This window comes from Copadichromis virginalis, linkage group LG11, assembly GCF_057382275.1.
Source record: "Copadichromis virginalis isolate Kocher_CV1m ecotype Utaka linkage group LG11, C_Virginalis_male_GT1.1, whole genome shotgun sequence".
In the NCBI taxonomy this organism is placed as follows: Eukaryota; Metazoa; Chordata; class Actinopteri; order Cichliformes; family Cichlidae; genus Copadichromis; species Copadichromis virginalis.
Window position 1 is genome coordinate 34,142,433 of NC_140628.1, and position 25,774 is coordinate 34,168,206.

Consider the following 25,774-nt stretch of genomic DNA (forward strand, 5'->3'; position numbering starts at 1 on the left):
CACAGATCACCTCCCACACAGTCGACTCAAAACAATCCTTAAGAGCCTCCTCGCTCTCCTCCGACCATCTCTGTACTGTGCGGGTACTGTACTGTTATAGAGCTTTTGATCAATTTGATGTAAAATTATCAGTCCACTTATCTTTCAGATACAAGGACATTTCAAAATGGCCCCAAACTTTGAAGCAAAATTATATTTTGTAAACATCTGATTACATCTTGAGTAATAAGTAGGAGGATATTGCCAAATAACCAGAAAAAACATCAGTGCTGTGGAGAACTGCTTTACTAATTCTTGAAAATGTAATTCACAAGTGAGGAAGTGAAACAAATGTGCATGGGCACAAACCAGTAGGAAGTAACTGGATCGTTTTGAGGAGAATATGAATGTGGTTTCTGATGATTGGTTAGTTGTTGTTCAGCAGAGGCGGAGCTGCATATACATATAAAACACACACAGAAACAACATCAGTAGTTGCGCTTCTCTTTCACTGAATCATCAATTTCCAGGAAGAAGCATCTGCTCAGTCTGGATACTCAAGTAACACATTTCATTTCTTTTCTTGAAACTGATTATCTTTATTATGTTTCTCTATTTTCAGTTTAAATATAGAATTTGTTTTCTTTTTTTTGCTCAAAGCTCTTTTTTTGTATCTTTAAACTTAGTAGTAGTTTCAGTGTATAATTTATGATTTTTTTTTTCAATTCAGGCTCACAACAAAACAACTGTAATGTAAAAATATATACATAAACTAATTCATAACTTAAGATTTGAAGAGTAGTAATCCTGTTCAAGGAAAGATCCTATTGAAGCTTGAAAGCCACTTTTTTAATTTATAGAGAATTCCAATGTTTTCATGGTGAGATCAGTGCTTGCTGCTTTAAGTGAATGGGTGATGTACAGGCATATAGTTTGTAGTGGTTTTGGTCACATTAACATTTTTCCCAGTGTCTTTAAAGTGTTTACCACACTGCATTTCACTTCTGACCAACAAAACACCAGTGCACATTTGTGTTTTTTTCTTTCACAAAGTTTCTTTTCCTACAATAACTTTGATCCTAACTATTTCACCTTAAAGGTGGGGCTTAAATACTTTGACACGGGAACCAGTAATAAATTAAATTTGCAATAAAATATTGTTTACTAATAAAATTCCCATCTTTCTTAAATTCAACAGAATGATGAAACTGAATGCTTTCCTTCTGCTACTCCTCCTAGGAATAATCTCGGTTTCCACTTATCGTAAGTGTGTGAGATATCATAAAAATAAAAACACCCCCTGATTTAGTAAAAAAAAAATAAAAATGCTTTTTTGGGTTATACAACTGGAGAAGTTCTGTTAAATAGCTAGGTGCCATATTATTTAAAATTTTACAAGTGAGTAAAAGAATTTTAAAATCAATACAGATAGAAGCTAGAGTGAAAGGAAAGGTGAAGCAGGTGAACGTAGGCAGAAGAGGGTTAATAAATATGTTAGAGAAAGTCTGAATTGAGCTGCCAGGACAGAGGAACTGAGGAGAACTACAGAGAGGATTCATGGATCCAGTGATGGAGGACATGCAGAGAATTGCATGAGAGGAGGATGTTAGGAATAAGATGAGATCGAAGCAGATAATCCACTTCAACGTCTACTCTGGTGTACCTCGTTATCATTTGGCCGACTGTAACTCGTCCAAAACACAGCTCTTAACTGGAACGTATAAGCGAGATCACATATCTCCCATACTTGCATCATTACATTGGCTACCATATAGTTTTTGAACTATATTTACGATTTAAACACTTGTTGTTAAGACGCTGCATGGAGTAGCTCTTACATATCTCTCTGGTCTTCTAAACTGGTATACTCCCACAAGATCTTTAAGGTCTGCAGGCCAAATGCTACTAGTTGTCCCAAGATCCAGATTAAAACACAGAGGAGACCGGACATTTCCGGTGACTGCTCCTAAATTGTGGAACACGTTGCCTTTCATATCAGGACCTCCCCAACACTGGATACTTTAAAAACCCATCTGAAGACCCATTTTTAGTCTCTGGCTTTAAATCACTATGAGTCTGTTACTACTGTTTTTATTGTCTTATATTTCTGTGATTCTATTCCCTTCCAACTTTATCCTATTTTATGTCTTCTGCTTTGACTATTGTACAGTACTTTGGTCAATAGATGTTGTTTTAAAAGTGCTATATAAATAAACTTGGACTTGAACAAAAGGAAATTGCTAGTTAACTAGTGTAGGGCAACCCTGCAGCTGTAACACTAGATGCCTCTAGATTTTGTAATATAAATTAGGATTTTTGGAGCTGTGGGTTGCAGGGAAAATTGAAAGATTGTTTTTCTGCTTTCCTGGACTGAACTTTTCTTATTGCAGAATAAATTACAGTCTCCTAGAAGAAGTGACTTTATGAAGCATAATCAAAGCAACAACTTGCATTCACAACCTCTTTTATTTAGTGGCTTATGGAAAGCTATTTTTTAATGTGCAATACTCCCCATTTCAAAAACTCTCTTTGTTTGGATATTACTGTATATTTTATATTCATTGTACATCTCTGATTTGCAGAAAATGTGGCCCTGCGTGGTAAAGCAACTCAATCAACCCGTTTAACAGATAACCCCGTGTCAGCTGCCCACAACGCGATTGATGGAAATCGTAATTCTGAATTTTCGGTTGGGTCTTGCACACACACTAACGAACAGACGAACCCCTGGTGGAGAGTGGACCTGCTTCAGTCCTACATAATCACATCTGTCACCATCTTCAACAGAGGAGACTGCTGTCAGCACAGACTCAGTGGGCTGGAGATCCACATAGGCAACTCTTTGAACAATGAAGGTTTAGAAAACCCAAAGTGTGTAAATAGAAAGGAGAAACAAATCATCAGCTATACAATGATTCTTTTTTCTTTAATTTTTGCATTTTTACATTTGTAAGCATAAAAAAGTATTGTGGTGTTTACTTCTGCCTTTCTAAAGTAATCACTGGTAGCAGGATTGGTTGCTGCAGGGCTGACTTTGTTAGCTGTCCATACTCGGACCATTGGCATGCTACATAATACTACAACAAACAATTTAATTATAGCACCTGCAATGATTTAACTACTGTAAAAATGCATCCCAACTAAATTTATATAGTACTACAATATCTTGCTGCATTATTATCACGCTGACCACAAAATGTTCTGAAATCTGCTGCTGTGGTAAACTCTGTGTTTCTTTCTCACACTTTCTGTAAGGGTTGGTACAATTTCTGAAGGTCGTACAGGTGAATCCAAATTGACTTTCACCAATCGGGTGGAGGGACGTTATGTAACATTGACCCTGCCTGGTTCAGGTAGGATCCTCACACTCTGCGAAGTTGAAGTCTATGGATACCCTGCTCCAACTGGTGAGAATTTGTGCCATTACATATAATGCTATGGAAAAGTATTTGCCCCCTTCCTGATTTCTTAGGGGTGTTTTGTGTATTGGTCACACTTAAATGTTTCAGATCAGCAAACAAATTTTAATACTGGACAAAGATTACCAAGAACAGCAATCAAGCATTTTGGGATAACTGGATATGACGAACTTTTGCCTACTCTAGGGTTTTCGAGCATGAGGGGCATGTTGAAGGTCATTTTGCAAAGCATCTCAAACTGATTTAAGTTTAGACTAGGCCACTCAAAAACCTTCCATTGTTTTCTGGACTTGTGGTAGTGGTGGTGTGTTTCAAATCATTGTTTTGTAGCATTACCCAATTGTGCTTGAGCTTCATGGCATTGATGTCCAGGCATTCTTCTTCAGGATTTTCTGGACGAAAGCAGAATTTATGGCTCCATCAATTACAGCAAGTCTTGGGGATTATCAAGATATTTTTTTGGCAAACGTTAGATGAACTTTTGTGTTTTGTTTAGTCAGGTGTGGTTTTCACCTCTGAAGTCTCCCATGGATGCCATTTTTGCCCAGTCTCTTTCTTGTTGTTGAACACTGACCTTAGCTGAAGTAAGTGAGGCCTGCAGTTCTGTAGCTGTTTTGTTTAGATCTTTTGTGACCTCCTGGATGAATCTGCGATGAGCTCCTAGAGTAATTTGATGGTTCACTGTTCCAGGTTTTCTCTGTTTGTGGATGATGAACCAGGGTTTGAAGGAGTTTCGTTGCCTTACAAATTATTTTGTAACCCAATTAGGGTTACAACCCTTTATGTAACCCCAGTTTGGTTTGGTTAGGGTTATCACTTTAATAAATTAAATAACTTTTTAAAAATTGCATTTTGTATTGTCTCGGATTATCTTTTGATCTGGAATATTTAAGTAATCTAAGAAATCTGGTTTCAGGCTGATAAGCGGTGCTGCTGCAATAAAGGTTTAATCAATATATATTAATGCAAGCTACAAAATTGGGGAAAAAATCTTTAATTGTTGCACATGTACTGCAGCGCTTCAAGTGACTTAACAAACATGACAAACATCATACTTTTTAAAATTTGTCCTTTTTGCAGATGAGAATCTTGCACTCCAAGGAAAAGCCACACAGTCGTCAAGATATTCATTTGGCATTGCATATAATGCCATAGATGGAAATCGTAACAGCAAATGGGAAGAGGCCTCCTGCACTCTCACAAAAAAATCAATGAGTCCGTGGTGGCGGCTTGATTTGCTCAAAACACATAAAGTGTTTTCTGTTAGTATCGTAAATCAAGATTCTCAACCAGAACGACTCGATGGAGCTGAAATCCGCATTGGAGAATCTCTTGAAAACGATGGCAACAATAATCCCAGGTACTTCACATTTCCCAACTCAACAGAGTTGGGAGTTCGCCTTGTAATCGGAAGGTTGCCGGTTCGAGCCCCGGCTTGGACAGTCTCGGTCGTTGTGTCCTTGGGCAAGACACTTCACCCGTTGCCTACTGGTGGTGGTCAGAGGGCCCGGTGGCGCCAGTGTCCGGCAGCCTCGCCTCTGTCAGTGCGCCCCAGGGTGGCTGTGGCTACATTGTAGCTTGCCATCACCAGTGTGTGAATGTGTGCGTGAATGGGTGGATGACAGGTTGTGTAAAGCGCTTTGGGGTCCTTAGGGACTAGAAAAGCGCTATACAAATACAGGCCATTTACCATTCATCATGGCATGTCTTAACAGCTTATACTCTTCTTCTTTCGACTGCTCCCTTTATTGGTCACAGCAGTCAGTGTTGGGAAGGTTACTTTTAAAATGTATTCCACTACAGATTACAGAATACATACCCCAAAATGTAATTTGTGATGTATTCCGTAACTTATCCTGCAAGTTACTCAGTGTGAGTATTGTATTCTGAATATTTTGGATTACTTAATATATTGTCATGCTTTTTACAACTATATGAATATCCTATTGCTCTGTGATTTATTGCTAATACTGAAGGCTGTTCGCCACCAAGCTAACATTGTTAGCTGGCGTTAGCTGAAGTTAGACTGAGGTTAGACTTATTATTTGCAGCTAGCAGGTTGTTAATGCTATCCATCAAGTCTAACAGCCTGCAGTCTATGAACTAACTAACCTGTTGAGAGCAGCTTGGTTCCTGGCAAACAGAGTTTGCATTGTCCATCCCTTTCTTCTTTAAAGCTGAAGTAGTGTCAGAATTTCCACATAAGAAATGCATTTCTGCTCGTTCATAATTAGTGATAATTGGTGATGCAGACAAGACAAACTGAATGAAATGGTGACACCTCCCCACCCTTACTTTTTACTTTTTATCAGGTTATAATTGGAAGCATACTAATATGCTGAGGCAAGTGGGTAATCAGGTCGAAAGTCATAACTAGTCATGATTATAATTGTCATGGTGAGTTTAATATTGTATAGATGTTAGCATTTAGCCTCACATAATCAACAGTGAGGCTACGGCATAATTCAGGTTTTCAATGAGATTAAAGTGAGAAATTAAAGACTGGAGGAAAAAAACTCACACAATACAGATTTACAAGAAAAACTGATATTTTGTCAGGTTGTAGTCATGAATTTACAAGAAAAAATAATAAAAACATCATCTAGTTTTCATTTTAACAGCATATAGGCATGGTGATGGTCAATGTTTCAATTAATGAAATTATAATAGTGTATGCAGAAGTAATTGAAATAATTCAAGTCAGAGTCAAATGGAAGAGTTGGATCTTAGTGTGCATTAACTATGGCAAACACTCTGAGTGTACATTCATTGTGTGTGTGTTTATCTGACATGCCTGAGATTTGACTCAGTGACTTGATGTGAACTTTTAGGGCCCATTATGAATGTTATATTTGAAACTGAGGCTGAGAGTTGAGTTGTTAAATTCCATGAACAAAACAAGTGTTCTGATCAGAATTAACTAGATCATGTTCTGTTTCTTCTGCCAGGTGTGCCGTGATCACAGGTATTGCAGGAGGTGCTGTTGCTGTTTTCAAGTGCAATGGGACAGAGGGCCGTTACATTAATATCGTCATTCCTAAGAGAAATGAGTTCCTAAGTCTGTGTGAGGTTGAAGTGTATGGCTCGAGACTAGATTAATGCTAAAGCAGCTAAATTTCTCTCTTAAACAAACAAAACAAATCACAGCTTTAATATAATCATGAAAAACAATTGCATCTAATTAAAAAAGCCATAATTTGAACTGCTTTGTTATCCACGATACAGTATAAGTGTTCAGTGATTGTAACATTTTACCAAAGAGTCCTGCAAACACATCAGCTTTAATAGTACTACTTAGCACATATACACAGATAACACTGTATATTAAAAAATGTTCCCATTACTCTTTAGTTAAAACAGCACTTTGTGACAACAATGAAAAACAAACATCAGCCTGCTTATGATGCATTTATTGTCACATGTCGCAATAATAATGTCACAATGTATGTATTTGTTAAGAATGTCTTTACTGACCTTGTGAACTGTGGAAACTTCACTGAAATGAATCATGGTTTTTTCTGTCAGAGAAAAGGAGAACTGATGAAAGGACGTCTCAGTTCTGACTGAACTGTAGAATTTACAGTCATCTGAAAAAAAAAGTATAAGAAAAATGACTTTCCAATTTTTCTTGACAACTAAACATTTGATCCCGTCTTTTAATAAATTTGGTATGAATAAACAATATCACAAGTGAATTTATTTTGTTAATAATTTTTTTTCTATTCTGCAAAAAATATAGATACATTTAATATTCGTCTCTGTAAAGACTAAGTACATATTTAGTCTTAGGAACTAGTACGCCTCCGTTTAAGAGAATAACTTTGTTAACTACATCACTGCCGTAGGATAGCTGTCATTTGAATTGTTTCTGTAGTTGTTTTGATTTTTGGTGAAATTACTGAATGCACAATAGATGTAACTATGTCACTGTCAAATTGATATGATGTGATTATATGATGTTCATAATGTGTATCACCTGGCTGAGATCAGACACACACACACACACACACACACACACACACACACACACACACATATATATATAAATATAATAGTATCACTAAATCACAAGCTGTTTATCTGTTTTCAGACACCAAGATACAGAAGTCACTGAGTATTTGTAATATGTAATTTGTTAATATTGTATATTAACACCCAGGCAAGTAAAAAAGTACCACTGAGCAGTTTTACTTGATTTGTTCATATTTGGTAACACGACACACGTTAAGGCAGCATCGATGGTAGATGGGTTTAGGATTTCAGAAAAAGTTCCTTTCTACAGCTTGTATCTTGTTCTTTTGGTCACTATGCAAAGTTGATAGTCCCAGGTGAGGTTAGAATTAAACTAGCCACAAAACACTTTCACCTTCTTGCTCAGCTTTCTCTTCATCACGAGAGACACCACAGCTCCGATCTGTCTGTACATCAAGTAACTTGCTTTGAAACCCAGGAAAGGTGAACTCCACACTGTCAAAAAAGAAACGTGTGTCATTTTAGGGAGCATACAACAAATACTTTCTGTTAGGATGCATAATCTGTCTGTTCAGGAGATAAGAGTTGATTCAAGTAATTACTCAGTTTTTTCATTTCATTCAGTTATTTTAATCTGGTTTATAGATTTTTCTTCAGCATGCTAAAAACGGACCTCTTCAAGCCCATTTGAATAAAAAATAAGGTGATATATGAGAAAAGATTATATTAATCAATATTGTTCACTTACAACATTCATTTTTTAATCAATTTAAGGTTAAACACACAAACAAAAAAGAACTGAAAAGAAAATGTGCTTATCTTCCAAAAACAATTCAAAGTAATCCTACACTTTTGAGCAATAGTGCATGATTAAATCTTGAGTAATAACTGCAAACAGGATATTGCAAAATAACCAGGAAAACATCTGTGTTCTGGCACGCTGGCTGGAAATATAATTCACAAGTATGGAAGTGAAACTGATGTGCATGGGGCACAAACCAGTGGGAAGTAATTAGACAGTGTTGAGAAGGAATATGATATATTTTCTGCTGAGGGAAAGGCAGAAATGCATACAAAAAACAAAAGATAAAAGAAATATCATCAGTAGCAGCTTTTCTGATTCACTGACAGTCCCAAGGGAAACAGTATCTGCTTTGTTCGGATCTTCAGGTAAGACTTTTTATTTCTTGAAAAAATAAAATCTTGATACAAACTTTTCTTGACATAAACCTCCGTGTGCAGATTTCTCTTTTCTCACCGTCTGAATATAGAATGTAGACTGTTACATCGTCAATTTACAGCTGTGAACTTTTCTTTTTCTATTTTGAATTTCTGGTTAAACTTTTTTTGTTGTCAATTGCTTTTAGAGGCCAATCTACTTAAAAAAGAATCGATGCTTAAATCGACAGTTTATTCACGTCAGCATATTTTTTGGCAGCTTTCAACCATCCAATGGGGATTGGAGCATGCAAAGATATTTAGTAGTAGCAGTGCTCACAGAAAAATGCTATTTAGGTTGTTTTATTCAAAGATTTTCACGTGTGTTTTTGCACAAAAGCTTCTCTTAACTGGTGTTGAAAACATAAAATACCTAACAGTTTATTTTCTGTTTCTTTTGAAACCAGAATGATGAAACGGAGTGTTTTCATTTTGCTGCTCCTCCTGAGGACGACTTTGGCTTCTACTTATCGTAAGTGTGATGTTAGAGTCAGTGTGAGATGTGTGTCAGTTATGATTTTGTGTAATGACATCCATCCATCCATCTGTGGAATGCAGTTTGTGGGGTTAAGTTAATTGGTGATTCTAAATTGCCCATAATTGTTGTCTGTCTCTGTTTCTTAGCCATGTGACAGGCTGGCAACCTGTCAATGGTGTACCCCGCCTCTCACCCTATGGTAGCTGGGATAGTCTGCACCCCACCCCCCCCCCCCCACCCCCCCACCCCGCCCCGATACACCCACAAAGCCAAGTCCTCTTCATAAAAAGTGTAAATCCAGCAAGCAAACAAACCATGAACTTCATAGTGCACAACATAGTAGTCTTAGAACTAAAATGCCCCCCAAAGCCCAGAAATGCTTTTTGTATAAACTGTATTTTATTCTTTCTAAGCCCACCTACTGCCCCTTCCCCAACAATCCTATTATCTTTTTGGTATTTAAAATGCCAAAAAGTGTGGACATTAATTTCTAGTCATCTCAGATACACAGCTTCACCCGCCTGACATTCAGCCAACCAACCAGAAGAACGACCTTAAAATGAGGGTGGCTGTAAATGAAGAGGAGCTCAGACAGGTTGTTTCAGAGAGTAGATAAATGGAGGGGCTGCGACGAGGCCTGGCCAACATGTTCTCATCATGTATCAGATACTGTTAACTGTCACCAGTCTCCAATGTCAACATACAACACCATCAGGGAGACTGTGGAGCACATTCTGATTGCAGCGTTGTCTTACTCACTTAATTTACACTTGCTTGTTTCAATGATGCTTTTTACTTTGCTGAAACTTAACTACTAAAAAACTATTTTCTGCCAGATTGAGTGCAAGAGCCAATTAGCCTGAGGTAACAATTACAAAAAACTGTGATAGCAGTGGAACGTTTTGTTTTTGTTGTTGTTTTCATTTGATCTTTTTTATACATTGTAACGGTCTAATTCACAGAAAATCTGGCTACACGTGGTAAAGCAACTCAGTCAACCTGTTACCCGCATGCTAGGGCATCTGCCCTTAATGCAATCGATGGAAACCGCAATTCTGACTTTATGGCGGGGTCGTGCACACACACTAATGAACAGACAAATCCCTGGTGGAAAGTGGACCTGCTTCAGTCCTACGTCATCACTTCCATCACCGTCACTAACAGAGGAGACTGCTGTCATGAAAGGCTCAACGGGCTGGAGATCCACATTGGCAACTCTTTGGTCAATGACGGTTTAGATAACCCAATGTAAATATAAACAAATACGTAATTATCAGCAATATTTTGATTCTTTTGTTTTTCTTTTACTCTTTCCTCGGCATTTTTCTCATCTTATCTCTGCAATATTTGGTTATTTGGGGTTTTTCTTTTAAAGATATAAGAAGATAGTCTGCTTATTTATAGCCAACAACACAAAATGACAAGCAAACAAAAACCAGCAATCTTTATATTTATAGGGTTTTTTTGTATATGAATATGTATATATATGGAAAATGTCTGTTACAGATAGTTAAAGGCACAAATAATACTATAAAAATACATCCCAACTTGATTTACGGGGTAAAAAAATCCAATATACTTTTGAGCAGACCTGGATTTGTTGTATTACCATGCTGAAAATTAAATGTTCTGACCTCTGCTGCTGTAAACTATTTAACTCTCACATTTTCTGTTAGGGTTGGTAGAATTTCTCGAATTCGTTTGGGCAAATCCTTCGATCTGACTTTTACCAATCGTGTGGAGGGACGGTATGTAACTTTGACTGTGACCGGTTCACGAAGGATCCTCACACTCTGCGAAGTGGAAGTCTATGGATACCCTAGTCCAACTGGTGAGAATATGAGCTATTATATCATTTAATGTGGACAGTAATTAATATATCAGCAAGCTGTGGTATAAACTCAAAATCTTAGGTTGATAAGAGTTAATATCACTTTTTTTTTCACTTGAAACTGAAAAAAAAAAAAATCAACTTTTCGCATTATCACAATTTGCTACACGCAACAAACATCACAGTTACTCTTTTGTTCTTTTTTCAGAGGAGAATCTTGCACTCCAAGGAAAAGCCACACAATCCTCACTGTATGCATTTGGCAACGCATTTAATGCCATAGATGGAAATCGTAACAGCAAATGGGAAGATGCCTCCTGCACTCTCACACAGAAATCAATGAGCCCTTGGTGGCGACTTGATCTGCTCAAAACACGTAAAGTGTTTTCTATTAATATAGTAAATCAAGATTCTCTTCCAGAACGACTCAATGGAGCCGAGATCCGCATTGGCGATTCCCTTCGCAACAACGGGAACAACAACTCCAGGTAGCCCGTTTTAGCTATGCCCGTGCTGCATTTCAACACATCTTACAGCTACTGCAGTCTTATTGCTGACAAAAGTAATTCATGCACTTATTTTCTTAACCCCTAGATGCATAAGTGGGTCAAAAATGACCCGCATTCATTTCCTAATAAATTGCATGGGAATGTTTGATTCTTATAAACTATGACTGTCAGGAATATACATTTTTTGGACCACAAACAGTGCCACTCTATATGAAGATTACTTTGCACAGCACTAACAGACAGCATTAATTCAGCATTCAGACAGCGATTCACCTCCCTGTGATGTGTCACTGACAAGCAGCTTGTGCCATGTGTACATGGCATACATTGGGGTAGAGATGTGATGTGATTTGTTAGTCTTCAAAGGACATCCGTGGAGTTCAGTGAGCCAGAACACCACGGACAAATAATTTGTCCTGACTGGGATTAACAAATTAAATTTCTGTTTCCTCTGATAGGTGTGCTGTGATCACAAGCATCGCTGGAGATGTTGTTGCTAAGTTCACATGCAATGGAACGGAAGGCCGCTATGTTAATATTGTCATTCCCGACAGAGAAGAGTTCCTGAGTCTGTGTGAGGTCGAAGTGTACGGCTCTAGGCTGGATTAAGAAAAGAGAAAAACAAACACAAAGCTTGCACACTGCAGACGTTTAATTGGGTATTTATTGCATCTTGCATAGATCAAAACAGTAGATTAATAAATAGAACATTGATTAGTCACTTATGGATCATACATTATAAAAGTATTTGGAAACTTAGAAGAAAAAATGTATGCTAGATTAGAACTGTTACAGTAAAATAATTACTTTGATTCTATGTAAAACATGTTTGTTGTTTGTGTCTACTGACTGTTGATTCAAGTAAAACAATGTGATATTCTAGTACGTGACATTAGTGTGTAATTACAGTACTTTTGATTTTTCGACTTCTCAATTCTCACTGCTGTTGCTTTTTGTTGGATTTTTTGTTTGTTTCATCATAAGCATTTCATATGCTGTAACAATCTCTGCTCCAAGAAAAGTCTGAATTTAATCACTGCAAAAATTACATTATTTTAAAATTCTTGTTGTACTGTCTAATTTTATCAGCTTTAGTCTTGAGCATGACCCCTTTTTTTATGCTGAAATTTCAATGCGGATCATCAAGAATGAGATTACCATACTGGGCTCAGGTTAACAACCACCACATCCGGTGCTGTTGGCCAACAGAGTTGCAGTGGAAACTTGGTAGTGTTGACCAAAGACAAAAGACAAAAGTAAGAAGAACGATGGAAGATGGTTTTGCAGAAAGTGAGTGAGAAGGAAAGGTAGGAGTGTGGGTGTGACAATAGAGACTTTATACAGGAAGATGGAAAGAGCTGGCTGATATGATGGATAGATGACATAACTGTAGAGGTATGGAGATGGACAGTGGACTTTTTAAACAACTTTAACACAATCTGGAAACGTGAGAGGACGCCTGAGGAACAGGAAAGACGTGTGCTGGTGCTGATTGTCAAGAGCACAGCGCTGTACATCACCCTCTTCGCTAGGGATAAGTTTCATGAGCCATGCCATGAAGATATGGGAAAGAGCTGTTGAAGCTCAGTTAAGACGAGAGGTGATGATCAGCAAGCAGTAGTATAGTTTTCTTCCAAGAAAGAGCACTATAGATGGGCTGTTTGTTTTGAGAGAGCTGATGGAGAAGTTTTTGTGGACGTAGGGTAAGAATATGATGATGTACTGCACGAGGAAGAGGAAGGATAGCGGGGCAATGGGCAATGGATGTTCAACCTGCCAGGCAGGAGGAAAAGAGGAAGACGTCAGAGGTGGTTCATAAATTTAGTGAAGTAGAAAACCTGTCACATGTGGCAGGGGAGTGTGGTGGAGAAGAAAATGACTGAAACAATAACATCATACAGTTGCTGCAGATTTGTTGGCTTATGTGTTTCAGTTGGGAAAATGGAGAAGTCACAGTATATGTCATGTTGAAACACCCGGGCAAGTGAAAATGTGCAGCTAGGCATTTTTACTTTTCACTAGAAGTTTGTGGCTTTTCTGGTACTTCTGCATATTTGTGCTTAAGCTGCATTATCAGCTGCTTAACATATTTAACTACTTTTATCTGATTTAAGTTCAGTCTGAACTTTGATCATTGATGGCTCTCTTCTATAATTTCTAATTCCCACTCTAGAACCACATCCACACATTTTCATTAAAAACACTGTTGCTGTTGCCAAAGCCTAGCACATGTACAACTCCAAATATACTGGGCCCAATACTGGAATCAATGATGTCAGTACACATGAGAGGGGCAACAAAGTCTACCAGTAACTGGCACATGAAGTCCATAAATCCTGTAGATTTTCCTCATTGAAATTGCAAAACATGCTCTGGATCCTGTCATGGAAAATATGTGTGTTTAGATTTTTTTTTGTAAAATAACCTCAGGCACAGACCCCTCTATTGAGTGAACATTTTTGAGCATTATTTCATTGTTTCAATGGAAAATGTTTTCATTATGTAGAAAAACAGAAACAGTTATTGGTGCCCTGGAACCTTTATCAATTTTCTGAAAGCTCGAGGCGATCCCGAACTTTTGAACAACAGTGTGTGACGCAAGTACAAGAACAAGGATGTTGCAAAATAATCAGTAAAAAAAAAAAAATCAAAAAAATCTGCATTACTGTGTTAGAAAGTTAGGTCATGACTGGAAGTGGAACACAGATGCCTGGGAACAAACCACTGGGTCGTGAATAGACAGAGTTGAAGAGGAATATGAGATCAATTTTAATGTTTGGTTTGGTGTGATTCAGCTGAGAGATGAGATGCATTGATAAAAACAAACAGAAATAGCAGCTTTTGTTTCAGGAAAAAGGCAACTGCTTTGTCCGGATCCTCAGGTAACACTTTTCTTTCTTTTATTTATGAAAAGCACAGTTAGAAATGACCATCTGTTACAGACAAAAAGAGGAACTCAATTGTAAGATCACTTTCCAGTATAAATCCCCATCTGTATAGCAACTTATTTTTTTTCTTTGAAAAGAAAACATTGAATGGCAACCTGATTTAACAAATAAATGGTGTCTGCTAGAGACTTTACTTCTAGTATTTCTTCAGAGTCTACAAATTGTGCATATTGCTTCCCACCATTTAAGGAAGAAACCTGGAAAAATATTGTTTTAAAGCCTTTGACTCTCACTGACCAGATTCCACAGGGAAAAAAGAGATAGACTTAGCTTATTTCTGAAGAAAGAGTCCTAATGGAATATACTTACAGTAATAACTAATAACTAGGAACTAGAAAGGACTAAATATTGTTTGTTCTCAACAGATATCATCTTTCTTAACCAGAATAATGAAAACAAGTGTTTTCCTTCTGCTGCTCCTCTTAAGAACGAGTTCGACTTCCACTTATCGTAAGTGTGACATGAGAGTAATGTCTTAAATGTTAAAAATGGCGTATCAGCATCATACAAAATGTCCTTTAGCAACAGTCCTTGCCTTAGTAGCTATGAAAATGCCTGCTGCCAAGAGATAATACTCCTGATTTAAAAATCCACAAATGCTTAAGTGGGGGGTTATCACATAATTCAAAGATTTACATAATGCTAATTAACATGAGGCCTTAATGACAAACAAAAAATCACCTATGAGATTGGAAAGTTGTGCAGATGATCTACTAATGTGTGAAAAATGCTGGTGCAGACAGTTTATTTCTATAATATAGCAAAGTACAAAGTACAGGTATTTTCTGTATGTTTTTAATCGCCAGTAAAAAAGACAGGCAATGGGAAAGGAATTTATGCATTCTGATACAGGAGTGAAAAATGAAATCAGAAATCTATGGAAACTATGAGAAATCAGACTACATGCAGATTTAATCCACAGAAGGGTTACGCTATTGCAAACGACTCAACTGAAAACTTTGCAAATCAACAAACTAACTGCATGCGTAGAGAAAAACAGAATATTATTTACTGACACATTCAGAGTGGTCTGCTTGTAGGAGTCTTGTAAAATAATTATACTGACATGCTTGTTCAAAATACATTATAATATCAAATAATGTATCTTTATAATTTGACTGTCTGGACTGCTTAAAGTATTGGTGTTATTTTCTCCAAGACGACTAGTTTTGGACTTTCACAACTCTGGCAGCAAGTGCCTATAAGTAATTCATATACAGTATATTTTGGTTTTTAGAATTGTGTTCTGCATAAAAGTTTGTGGTTTATGTTGTCCTGCTGTAAAAGCTAGACTGACCTTTCTGAAGGTCATACTACAAAACAAACCTGTCTTGCATAAGCTAACTCAGAAAGGAAATAATTATAATACTTTATTAATTCCAGTAGAAATTAGGTCACATAAATAAATACCTCATAACTCATGTGCAACAACTTAGATGCTTGGGCAGTTTTGCTGTCTGTTTGAATGTCTTTCCTATTATTTTATCTTATTTCTGTGACTCCCTAATTCACAGAAAATGTGGCCTTGCGTGGTACAGCAGCCCAGTCGATCTCTGAGGACCACGTCCTCTCAGCTGCCCACAATGCAATTGATGGAAACCGTAACTCTGACTTCAGGGCGGGATCGTGCACACTCACTAGTGCACAGAACCGTCCCTGGTGGAGAGTGGACCTGCTTCAGTCCTACATCATCACTTCTGTCACCATCACCAACAGAGGAGACTGCTGTCATGAAAGGCTCAACGGGCTAAAGATCCACATAGGCAACTCTTTGAACAACGAAGGTTTAGGAAACCCAAAGTTAGTACAAATAAAGAAAAAAATACAATCAATTTATACAGAGAGATTTTTTATCTTTTATTTAGCCTTTTTCTGTTTCTCTTGGTGTTAGCGATCTTGGCTTACCGCTGTCTTTCAAACTGGATCAGTGATAGCAGTAGAGGTTGTTCCTTTGTTTGTCAGTTTTGAGAAAAGGGTTTATATCTCTGGACATGTGGTTATAGTTAAATCAAATATTGATAGTCTGAAAGCGGACAGTTAACAGTTTTGAAGGCTCAACATCTGTTACTTCATTTGCCATCATTTTTGCTCTATAACTTCCGGCTGCTTGCTACAGATATACCACTACTTAAAAATACATCTGAGCAGTATAAAGTCTGATTTGCTCTAAAGTTTGGCCCACAATTTGTTGGATTGACACAATTTTTGTGTCAGTCAAACCAATTTTGGAATTGATTTAAAACAGCTAATTGATATGTCAATGAAGTTAAAACTTCCAGATTTAATTTAAGGGAATAAGTGTATATGAATTATAACGATTTTTAAACACACATTTTCAAAGTCTCATAAGTTAAAGCTTGGCAGGCAGTTTTATGGCCAGGTTAGGCCTGTTCCCCGAGACTCCCTGAGGCTTTTTGTAGTAATTTTAAATATAAGACCGAAAACCATATTATCTGAAAATATACTGGAGGCAATCTGATGGTATAGGCAGTGTATGACTGAGAGTGTTTGAAGATGTTACTGCCATTTGAAGCAGCTGGATGAATCTTGAGGCATACAGGGTACAGAACTGCAGAACTCGTCAGATTCAGCTAAATACTGTAAAACTTACTGGACACTGTCCAAATGGACAGTGAAAAACTGAAGGCAGATAGACCCAGAAACAAGCAGCAACTGAAGGTAGCTGCAGTAAAGGCCTAGCAGAACATCTCAAGCAACTAAACAGCACTTGTTGATGTCCATGGGTTGTAGACGTCAAGCAGTTGTTCATTGTAAGGGGTTAAAAACAATCCTTACTTTTAAAATTATGTTAGTTTGTCCAATAAATTTTTAGCCTGTGATAATATATGTATTAAGACAGATGTAATTCCTAAACAACGATGTAATTTTAATCTTAAATCCCTTGAACCAAAGCTGAAAGCTGCATATCATTTGATTTAAAAACCTACAAAATGTCCAACAACTTATGGAACCAACTGTATTACTGACAATCACATGTTCTAATATGTTACCCTGGTAAGCTACACACAAGGACACTAAAGCTATATATCCTATATTTCTCTCTCACACACTTTTTGTTAGGGTTGGTGAAATTTCTGAAGTTGGTGCTGGCATATCCTTCAGTGTGACTTTCACTGATCGAGCAGAGGGGCGCTATGTTATATTGACTCTGCCTGGTTCAAGAAAGATTCTCACACTCTGTGAAGTGGAAGTCTATGGATACCGTTCTCCAACTGGTAAGAATATGAGCTATTACATAAAGATGGACAGTATGCAGCCTTACAGCCAAATTCGTAGGAATCCCAGTGATGCTAGTCTTATTAGTTTAAGAAAGAAAAAATTGTCTTAGGTAATATTGTTGGCATAGATAACATACATTTTCACTGCTATGCAGATGACACCCAATTTTATTTATCTAGAACCCAGAAAACAAAATGAATTTGTTAAGTTATATCCAATAGACATACTGCGCTGAATGATCTGTAATATTGTTCTCGGCCGGAAGTTTATAAACATGTTGCCTAACCAGGTGCTTACTGTGGACTGTATTACTTTTGTCTCCAGTAACACTGATGTATATTTAAGTCATTTTTGACCAGGATATGTTCATAAATGTGCATATTAAACAAATATGTAAGACTACGTTCTGTCATCTGCACAGTATTGGTAAAATTAGAAACATTTAGTCTCAGAAAGATGTTGAAAACCAGTCCATACTTTTTAGTATTCCAATTACTTATTATCAAATTGTTCTAAAAGATCCCTGAAGAGTCTTCAGTTGATCCAAAACACTAGTATTCAAAAAGGGACTCAAAAGAGAGATGATATTTTTCTATATTAACTTCTCATCATTGGTTTCCTGTTAAATTCAAGATTGAATTAACAATCTTCTCACGAACGAAGTCTGGAATGATCAGACCCCATCACATCTTAGAGCACTTTCATCTCCAAGTGTGGGCTTATTTCAGTTTTGGAGTATTTGTGAGTTGGGTTACATTCTCCGAGAGGTTTATTTTGGGTTTTCTTGTACTTTTCAGTTTTCCCAGTTTAGTTTTCCACAGCCAGTTTTTCTTTTCTATTTTTGTTATCTGCTTCAGTACCTGTTCTTATCATCTTCCTTAATAAACCGTTATAGTTATAGTTATAAATTGTTATAGTTTTGTCTCTCTGTGTTCTGCGTTTGGGTCCTCACGAAATCACATCTTCCTTGACATTACAAAGGTAAAATAGAAAGAGCCCTGGGGTATGAAACCCAGGTATCAAGCTGGTCTACACTCAGGCTGCTGGGGATTTGGGCTAGGAGATATGAGGAAAATAAAACATCACCATATGCTTAAATAACCTCAAAAACAAATCTTATTTTCAAAAATGTGATCACCTCAAATTACAGAAACAAAAGTCTAGATAGTGACTATAAAACGACTGACCAAGAACAGCCACAGGTATCACAGCTGGTTCATGTTTTCTTGGGTGTGGGGAGACGTTGACATGCGGAGTTTAAAACAGCCTTTTTGTAGTGGATGACTTTTCAGCTGGTGGAATAAATTCATGGTACTACAGCCTTTTGCGGCAAACGTTTTTACAGCATGTTTTGCAAATTACTGCATTTTGCTCGACCTCCTTGTGAAACCCAAACGACAGGGAGTCTCATTCCCTCGCTTGTCTGAAACTCCCACTGTTGGCATATTTTTCCCTATCAGGTAGTATGAAAACATGCATGCTCAGCGTGTGACTTTGATATTATCTCTAACACAGTTAGTGCTTTGTCCTCTTTATTAATCATAGTCTCTATATGCTGTTCTTTTTTGTGTTTTGGTGCTCACCACACCAAAAAGAGCAAATCACTGCACCTGCACTGCAGTCTAGTTCTGCTGGAGGTCCTGTTAAAAAGAAGTTCTTCCTTTCACCATTACCAAGTGCTATTATAGGGGATCACCTGATCATTGGGAATTGATCTCAAATACTTAACCTTGGAACAGAAAAGAAATAATACATTGAAAAAGTCAATCAAATGGCATGCATTTCTTCAAGACTAACTGTAACTGTTAACAGCAAACACATGCAGATGTTGACAGTTATTTTTATCAATTTATTCCTTTTGCAGGAGACAATCTTGCACTTGAAGGAAAAGCCACACAGTCATCGTTGTATGGATTTGGATTTGCATACAATGCCATCGATGGAAATCGTAACAGCAAGTGGGAAGAGGGCTCCTGCACTCACACAAACAACAACATCAGCCCCTGGTGGCGTCTTAATTTGCGCAAAACCCATAAAGTGTTTTCTGTTAAAATTGTCAACATTGACTCCAACCCCGAACGGCTCAACGGAGCTGAGATTCGCATTGGAGATTCCCTTGACAACAATGGCAACAACAACCCCAGGTAGTTTAAAGACTGTTGACTTTTGAAGTCTGTTAAAATCTGTAAAAACACCTGGCAAGTTGCTCCCAGTACCGATGCCAGTTTCACAGACTTTGTGGAAACAACAGAAAAGCCGTTCAGTCTCACAAATGGCAGAAATTCCTTTTATAATATAATTTTAATTGCCATGATGAGAATGGTGGTGTAGACTTGTTTTACTATTTTAGCTCTACCCAAATGTAGAAACTACCCAAAACAAAACACAAAAACATGCATGTGTAGTCCTCCAACAAACCTGAACTGAAAAGTGTATATAGCTCTCAAAATCCCTGTGTGTTTTTTAATTTAAGACATTTTTTAAAATACAAAACTTGCTAACCTTTTTGTTTCATCTGCCAGGTGTGCAGTGATCACAAACATCGCGGGAGGTGCTGTTGCTAATTTCACATGCAATGGAATGGACGGCCGCTATGTGAACATTGTCATCCCGGCCCGAGAAGAGTTCCTTAGTCTGTGTGAAGTTGAAGTGTATGGATCTAAACTTGATTAGGTTCATAACATTCAACTTTTACACATGATCATATGAACCAAAACTCAACTGTCACTTACTAATCACTCATCATCCATCTATCTATCTATCTATCTATCTATAACTGAATTCCCACACAGCTCATTTTAAGTTTTTCTGTGACTGCATGATGAGACTTTAGGATAGAGGACTGAAAATACTTTGTAAGATAAATACAGACAATATAAAAGCAAAATCAGATAAACATGTATACAACCTGCACATTGTGATAGATGTCTGGAAATGTTTTCAGCTCCTAATTTTTTTTCCTACCATAAGCAATTGATGGATTGTCATTGTACCTGCTGAAGAAAGAAAAAGCTGTATGTAATGATTATTGAAATACAATAAAACCATTTAAAACCTTTCTTTTCATTTTATTATTTATTTGTCATTTAGACAATTTTCTACATTTTAAAAATAATAACTGTTTTTATTTTTTTTATTATGTGCTGTATTTAAAAGGTGTGGGGAGAAATTTAACATAATTTCATTTAGACGTTTAATACTAGAATGTCAAAGTGCTTCCATGTTTCTATGCTAGCTGACCAGTATGAGTTATACAACATTTTAATGTTTAATAAAAAAAAAGGGACTGGTGGTTTTATGCTATATTTATTTTTATTTTTATATTTTAGAATTTTTATTTTTAAAGTTATAGTTATTGAGAGCATCGTTACAGTCCATTCATGTGGTGACACTAAACTGTGTAATACTTACCCAAGCAGAGAGTGAGGTAACGACATGCAAATATTTTGATAGGCCTTCATGTTGACTCAACTGTTAAGTACAAAGTTCAGTAATCAACAAAATGCTGACTTTTTGAATTATATGGAAAACCAAAAAAAAACATAACCTGTAGATAAAGGTGTAACTACAACATCACAATGACAACTGGAAATATTGTTACAGTGTACAACACAACTAATATCGGTCTTTTGATGATGTGTTTAAATTGTGGAAGACAAAAGAGATGTAAAAAGATAAAAGACTTAACGCAGTAATTTCCAGTCAAATAGCACTGTGAGACCTGAATGTGCATTAATGCTCTGTAACATGTTTGCAAGACTATCATTTGATATGACTGGAGGGTGTTGATGACTAATGTGACTTAAAATCCCCCTCCAGAGATTTGACTGCAAGTCGACTCCTTGATCTCAATGAAGAAGTTGTTTGTTCCACAGATGACCATTTACTAGTCATTGGTTCTGACCAAGAATAAATCATTTTCTGTTACTTCTGCCAGGATGCTTGTTTTCCTTTTTTTTCCAGCAGGTGATCTAGCAGATTTTTAGTCTTTCCTCACGGTCCCTCTTCTTTTTTTCAACTTCTCTTGTCTACATCTTTCACTTTCCTATCCCTCGGTCATGTCTCTTCCAATTGTAATAACTTAAAAGTAAAAAATAAATTAGTAATAAAGTTCAATAAAGTGGAGCAGTATGGCAAAACCGTAATGATCCACTCGGGAAAACAAAGTCAAATAGTAATATTAAACACGAAAGTGCATTATATAAACATTGTCAAAACATTTCAAGGTGTCCAAAGGTGATAAGTGGTGGGAGTAAACTCTGTAATGTAATGTGATTGGATAGTGTCCATGCTGAATATGGTATTTAAAGTAAATAGTAATGATAAGCTTTGCCTTGCCTGAGAGTTGACTCTTTTTTGATTACGTGAACAAATTCAGGGTAAGAATTAACATTTTTATTTCAGTCATCTTACATTTTTCAACAATTCACTGTATTAAGGAACTTTTTGACAGATTTGCACTTGACTGTGCATGTATTCAGTTTTTGTACTCCAGTACCTGCACATTTGGAAAAACCTAAATTACCTAACCTAAATCTTTTTTTATCTTCTTTGTATCAACCAGAATTATGAGCTTCAGTAGAGCATCTCTTTTGCTCTTCTTTGTGCAGATGTCCTCAGTCTTCACTTACCGTAAGTACGATGTACAAATACCAGCACATTAGGATCAATTATAAAAGATCACTAGATGCAGTAGTATTATTTTTAACTGTAAAACAAATGTGAATGTACATAAAAATGGCATGCTGATCCAATCATAGTAGAATTAAAAAAATAAAAGTGGACATCCTAACTGTATAAAAAAAAGATCACCAAAGTTAATGACATGTATTGATTGTGCAAATTTCATGGCGTTCCATCCAATACGTGTTAAGTCAAATCTGTAAAAAAACAACAACAAAATATTAACCTCTTGAAGATGATGCCCAAAAGCTAAGCAATAACCAAAATGAACTGATCGAGAAAGTCATGTGTGTTGTTACTACTTGGAACCCTAAAGGCTCAACTTTCATGTCAAGCTAATGATCGTAGATTGAACACACAGGTTTTTGGATGATATCAATTCCTCCAAAGGAAAAACAAAGCTGATGAAAATATGTTTATATCTTTTACAGAAAATGTGGCTTTACGTGGAAAAGCCACGCAGTCAAGTCTAATCGACCCGGGTGGATTTGCAGCAGCGGGTAATGCTATCGATGGAAACCGTAAATCTCGCTTTAATTATGGATCATGCAGTCACACTGCAACAGAGGCAAACCCCTGGTGGAGAGTAGACTTGCTGGAGTCCTATATAATCACCTCCATGATCATCACCAATCGAGAAGACTGTTGCGAAGAAAGGATCAATGGAGCAGAGATTCATATTGGCAACAAGTTACAAGACAATGGCGCTGCAAACCCACGGTGAGTCACTGATAATTTCCAGTGTACTCAGTATTTATCTGAAACTTTTCTGTGTAATAGAAAGACTTGAGACTACAGGCTTCTTCCTCTCTTTTAGGGTTGCTATAATTTCTTCAATTCCTGCAGGGAGCTCACACACCATAACTTTCAGTAATCGTGTGGAGGGACGTTATGTCACTGTGCTTTTACCAGGTTCAAACAGAATTCTTACACTCTGTGAAGTGGAGGTTTATGGGTATCATGCCCCAACTGGTAAGAAATTAAACAACACCCTTTTCTTTCTCACCATACTTTTTTGTATGTCTCTACCAGCTTTGCACATCTAGAGACTGAAATTCTTGCCCATTCTTCTTCAGCAGTTTTCAGATCTTTCCACAGATTCTCGATTGGATTTAGATCTGGACTTTGACTGGGCCATTCTAACACATGGATGTTTTGTTTTAAACCACTCCATTGTTGCCCTGGCTTTATGTTTTGGGTCGTTGTCCTGCTGGAAGGTGAACCTCCGCCCCAGTCTCAAGTCTTTTGCAGACTCCAAGAGGTTTTCTTCCAAGATTGCCCTGTATTTGGCTCCATCCATCTTCTCATCAACTCTGACCAGCTTCCCTGTCCCTGCTGAAGAGAAGCACCCCCAGAACTTTGTGCAGTGCACGACTAATAGTTGTCCTATGGACAGATTCCCCCACCTGAGCTGTAGATCTCTGCAGCTCGTCTACAGTCACCATGGGCCTCTTGGCTGCATTTCTGATCAGCGCTCTCCTTGTTCGGCCTGTGAGTTTAGGTGGACGGCCTTGTCTTGGTAGGTTTACAGTTGTGCCATACTCCTTCCATTTCTGAATGATCGCTTGAACAGTGCTCCGTGGGATGTTCAAGGCTTGGGAAATCTTTTTGTAGCCTAAGCCTGCTTTAAATTTCTCAATAACTTTATCCCTGACCTGTCTGGTGTGTTCTTTGGACTTCATGGTGTTGTTGCTCCCAATATTCTCTTAGACAACCTCTGAGGCCGTCACAGAGCAGCTGTATTTGTACTGACATTAGATTACACACAGGTGCACTCTATTTAGTCATTAGCACTCATCAGGCAATGTCTATGGGCAGCTGACTGCACTCAGACCAAAGGGGGCTGAATAATTACGCACACGCCACTTGCAGTTATTTGTAAAAAATGTTTGAAATCATGTATGATTTTCGTTCCACTTCTCACGTGTGCACCACTTTGTGTTGGTCTTTCACGTGGAATTCCAATAAAATTGATTCATGTTTGTAGCTGTAATGTGACAAAATGTGGGAAAGTTCAAGGGGGCCGAGTACTTTTGCAAGCCACTATAGTCACTGCTGAACTGTACTCTGGAAAACTGAGGAAGCGAGCAGCTCTCTTCCAGGAAGATGCCAAAAAGTGTAACCATTAAACTGTTGAGAAAAAATTTAAAAAACAAGTACGGCACAGTTTTTAAAATTTCAGTTGGCTCCACAAACCCCCCCCCCAAAAAAAAACAAAAGTTGTGAGAGCTTGTTTAAAGGTCTCTGCGTTGATCATCTCATCCATTCAAGTAAACTGTCTTGATGTGTCTGTGATGAGAACATAAATCCCTCAACCTTATTTTGCAGGAGAGAACCTTGCACTCCAAGGAAAAGCCACACAGTCATCAGTGCAGACCTTAGGGCTTGCATATAACGCCATAGATGGAAATCGTAACAGCGACCCAGAAAAAGGATCCTGCACTCAGACAAGCTATGACAACATCCCCTGGTGGCGACTTGACCTGCGCAAAACACACAAAGTGTTTTCTGTTAAGATAGTCAACTCTGATTCTGACCCAGAATGACTCAACAGGGCTGAGATTCGCATTGGAGACTCTCTTGAGAACAATGGAAACAGCAATCCCAGGTACTTTACAGAATAAAAACTGAAAGCATTATAATTTAGCATAATTTAAAGCATTATCAAATTGGACCTCAGTTGGGATTTTTGTCTTTTACAGTCTTGATGGCAGCAGCAGTACATTAATCAATACACTCTGTGACTCCAACCATTAAGCAAAAACATTAATAGATTAAACTTGCCAGCTTTCTCCTTCATGGTCAGCTCCTTGTGCAGCTCTAAGTGAAATCTGAAGAACCCAGCGTTATTCAAAACCATTACATCAGAGACATGGTGAAAGTATCCAGGTTAATCAAGTGATTTCTGCTTCCTTTGCCAGGTGTGCTGTGATCACAAGTATCCCTGCAGGCGGCATTCAAGAGTTCCAATGCAACGGGATGGATGGCCGCTACGTTAACGTTGTCATCCCAGGAAGAGAGGAATATCTGAGTCTGTGCGAAGTGGAGGTTTATGGTTCTGTCCTGGATTAGGTGGAAAAATTATTTCACTTACGGAATTTTAACAAATCAAAAGAAATCCATCACTCTATGACAACTGGGGTAGGCCATCATAGGCAGGGGACACAGTGCCAATTTATCAGAATAGAATCAGAAGGCTAATAAAGAGAGACCTGTATTCCAATCTGAGCATCACACACTGACTTTGTGTAAACAACAGCTAAAGAACAGTTAGCTAAAGGCAGTTACTCACGAGACATTCAGCCTCACCATTACAACCAAACAGGTGTTGTGATCAGGTCAGTGGGCGAGTTTCTCCCAATGCTGTCAGGACATATTTGATGCGACTCTTGAATGTCTACAAAGGCAGTGCAGAGCGCAAAGAAAGCATGACGAATACAGCCAACAAAAAAATAAATGGAAAATACACCAGATTCAAATAAATCAATAAACAATCT

The 25,774-nt window shown here is 37.6% G+C and overlaps 5 protein-coding genes across 5 annotated transcripts in view; 4 read left to right on the plus strand and 1 right to left on the minus strand.

Moving 5' to 3' along the window:
- The first annotated feature begins 484 nt into the window (after nucleotides 1-484).
- LOC146699176 (uncharacterized) lies at nucleotides 485-7,574 on the plus strand. The gene is made up of 6 exons (XM_085472153.1): nucleotides 485-540; nucleotides 1,178-1,242; nucleotides 2,562-2,850; nucleotides 3,235-3,386; nucleotides 4,479-4,758; nucleotides 6,347-7,574. The coding sequence occupies exons 2-6, from the start codon at nucleotides 1,179-1,181 to the stop codon at nucleotides 6,495-6,497; spliced, it is 936 nt and encodes a 311-aa protein (XP_085328279.1). The 5' UTR covers nucleotides 485-540; nucleotide 1,178; the 3' UTR covers nucleotides 6,498-7,574.
- A 14-nt stretch (nucleotides 7,575-7,588) lies between these two features.
- dpy19l1l (dpy-19-like 1, like (H. sapiens)) overlaps nucleotides 7,589-25,774 on the minus strand; it is a 46,893-nt gene continuing 28,707 nt past the window's right edge. Inside the window, exon 22 of the mRNA XM_085472147.1 lies at nucleotides 7,589-7,865. Within this exon, the coding sequence (XP_085328273.1) occupies nucleotides 7,739-7,865 (127 nt within the window). The 3' untranslated portion in view covers nucleotides 7,589-7,738. The remainder of the gene's footprint in view (nucleotides 7,866-25,774) is intronic.
- On the plus strand, nucleotides 8,348-12,469 carry LOC146699178 (uncharacterized). The gene is made up of 6 exons (XM_085472151.1): nucleotides 8,348-8,540; nucleotides 8,996-9,060; nucleotides 10,029-10,314; nucleotides 10,743-10,897; nucleotides 11,106-11,385; nucleotides 11,865-12,469. Exons 2-6 carry the CDS (start codon nucleotides 8,997-8,999, stop codon nucleotides 12,013-12,015), a joined length of 936 nt encoding a protein of 311 aa, XP_085328277.1. The 5' UTR covers nucleotides 8,348-8,540; nucleotide 8,996; the 3' UTR covers nucleotides 12,016-12,469.
- LOC146699179 (uncharacterized) lies at nucleotides 14,086-20,653 on the plus strand. The gene is made up of 6 exons (XM_085472154.1): nucleotides 14,086-14,288; nucleotides 14,720-14,804; nucleotides 15,869-16,154; nucleotides 17,436-17,590; nucleotides 19,459-19,738; nucleotides 20,117-20,653. The coding sequence occupies exons 2-6, from the start codon at nucleotides 14,744-14,746 to the stop codon at nucleotides 20,265-20,267; spliced, it is 933 nt and encodes a 310-aa protein (XP_085328280.1). The 5' UTR covers nucleotides 14,086-14,288; nucleotides 14,720-14,743; the 3' UTR covers nucleotides 20,268-20,653.
- Nucleotides 21,914-25,750, plus strand: LOC146699180 (fucolectin-like). The gene is made up of 6 exons (XM_085472155.1): nucleotides 21,914-21,973; nucleotides 22,159-22,226; nucleotides 22,709-22,997; nucleotides 23,095-23,249; nucleotides 24,606-24,885; nucleotides 25,199-25,750. The coding sequence occupies exons 2-5, from the start codon at nucleotides 22,163-22,165 to the stop codon at nucleotides 24,821-24,823; spliced, it is 726 nt and encodes a 241-aa protein (XP_085328281.1). The 5' UTR covers nucleotides 21,914-21,973; nucleotides 22,159-22,162; the 3' UTR covers nucleotides 24,824-24,885; nucleotides 25,199-25,750.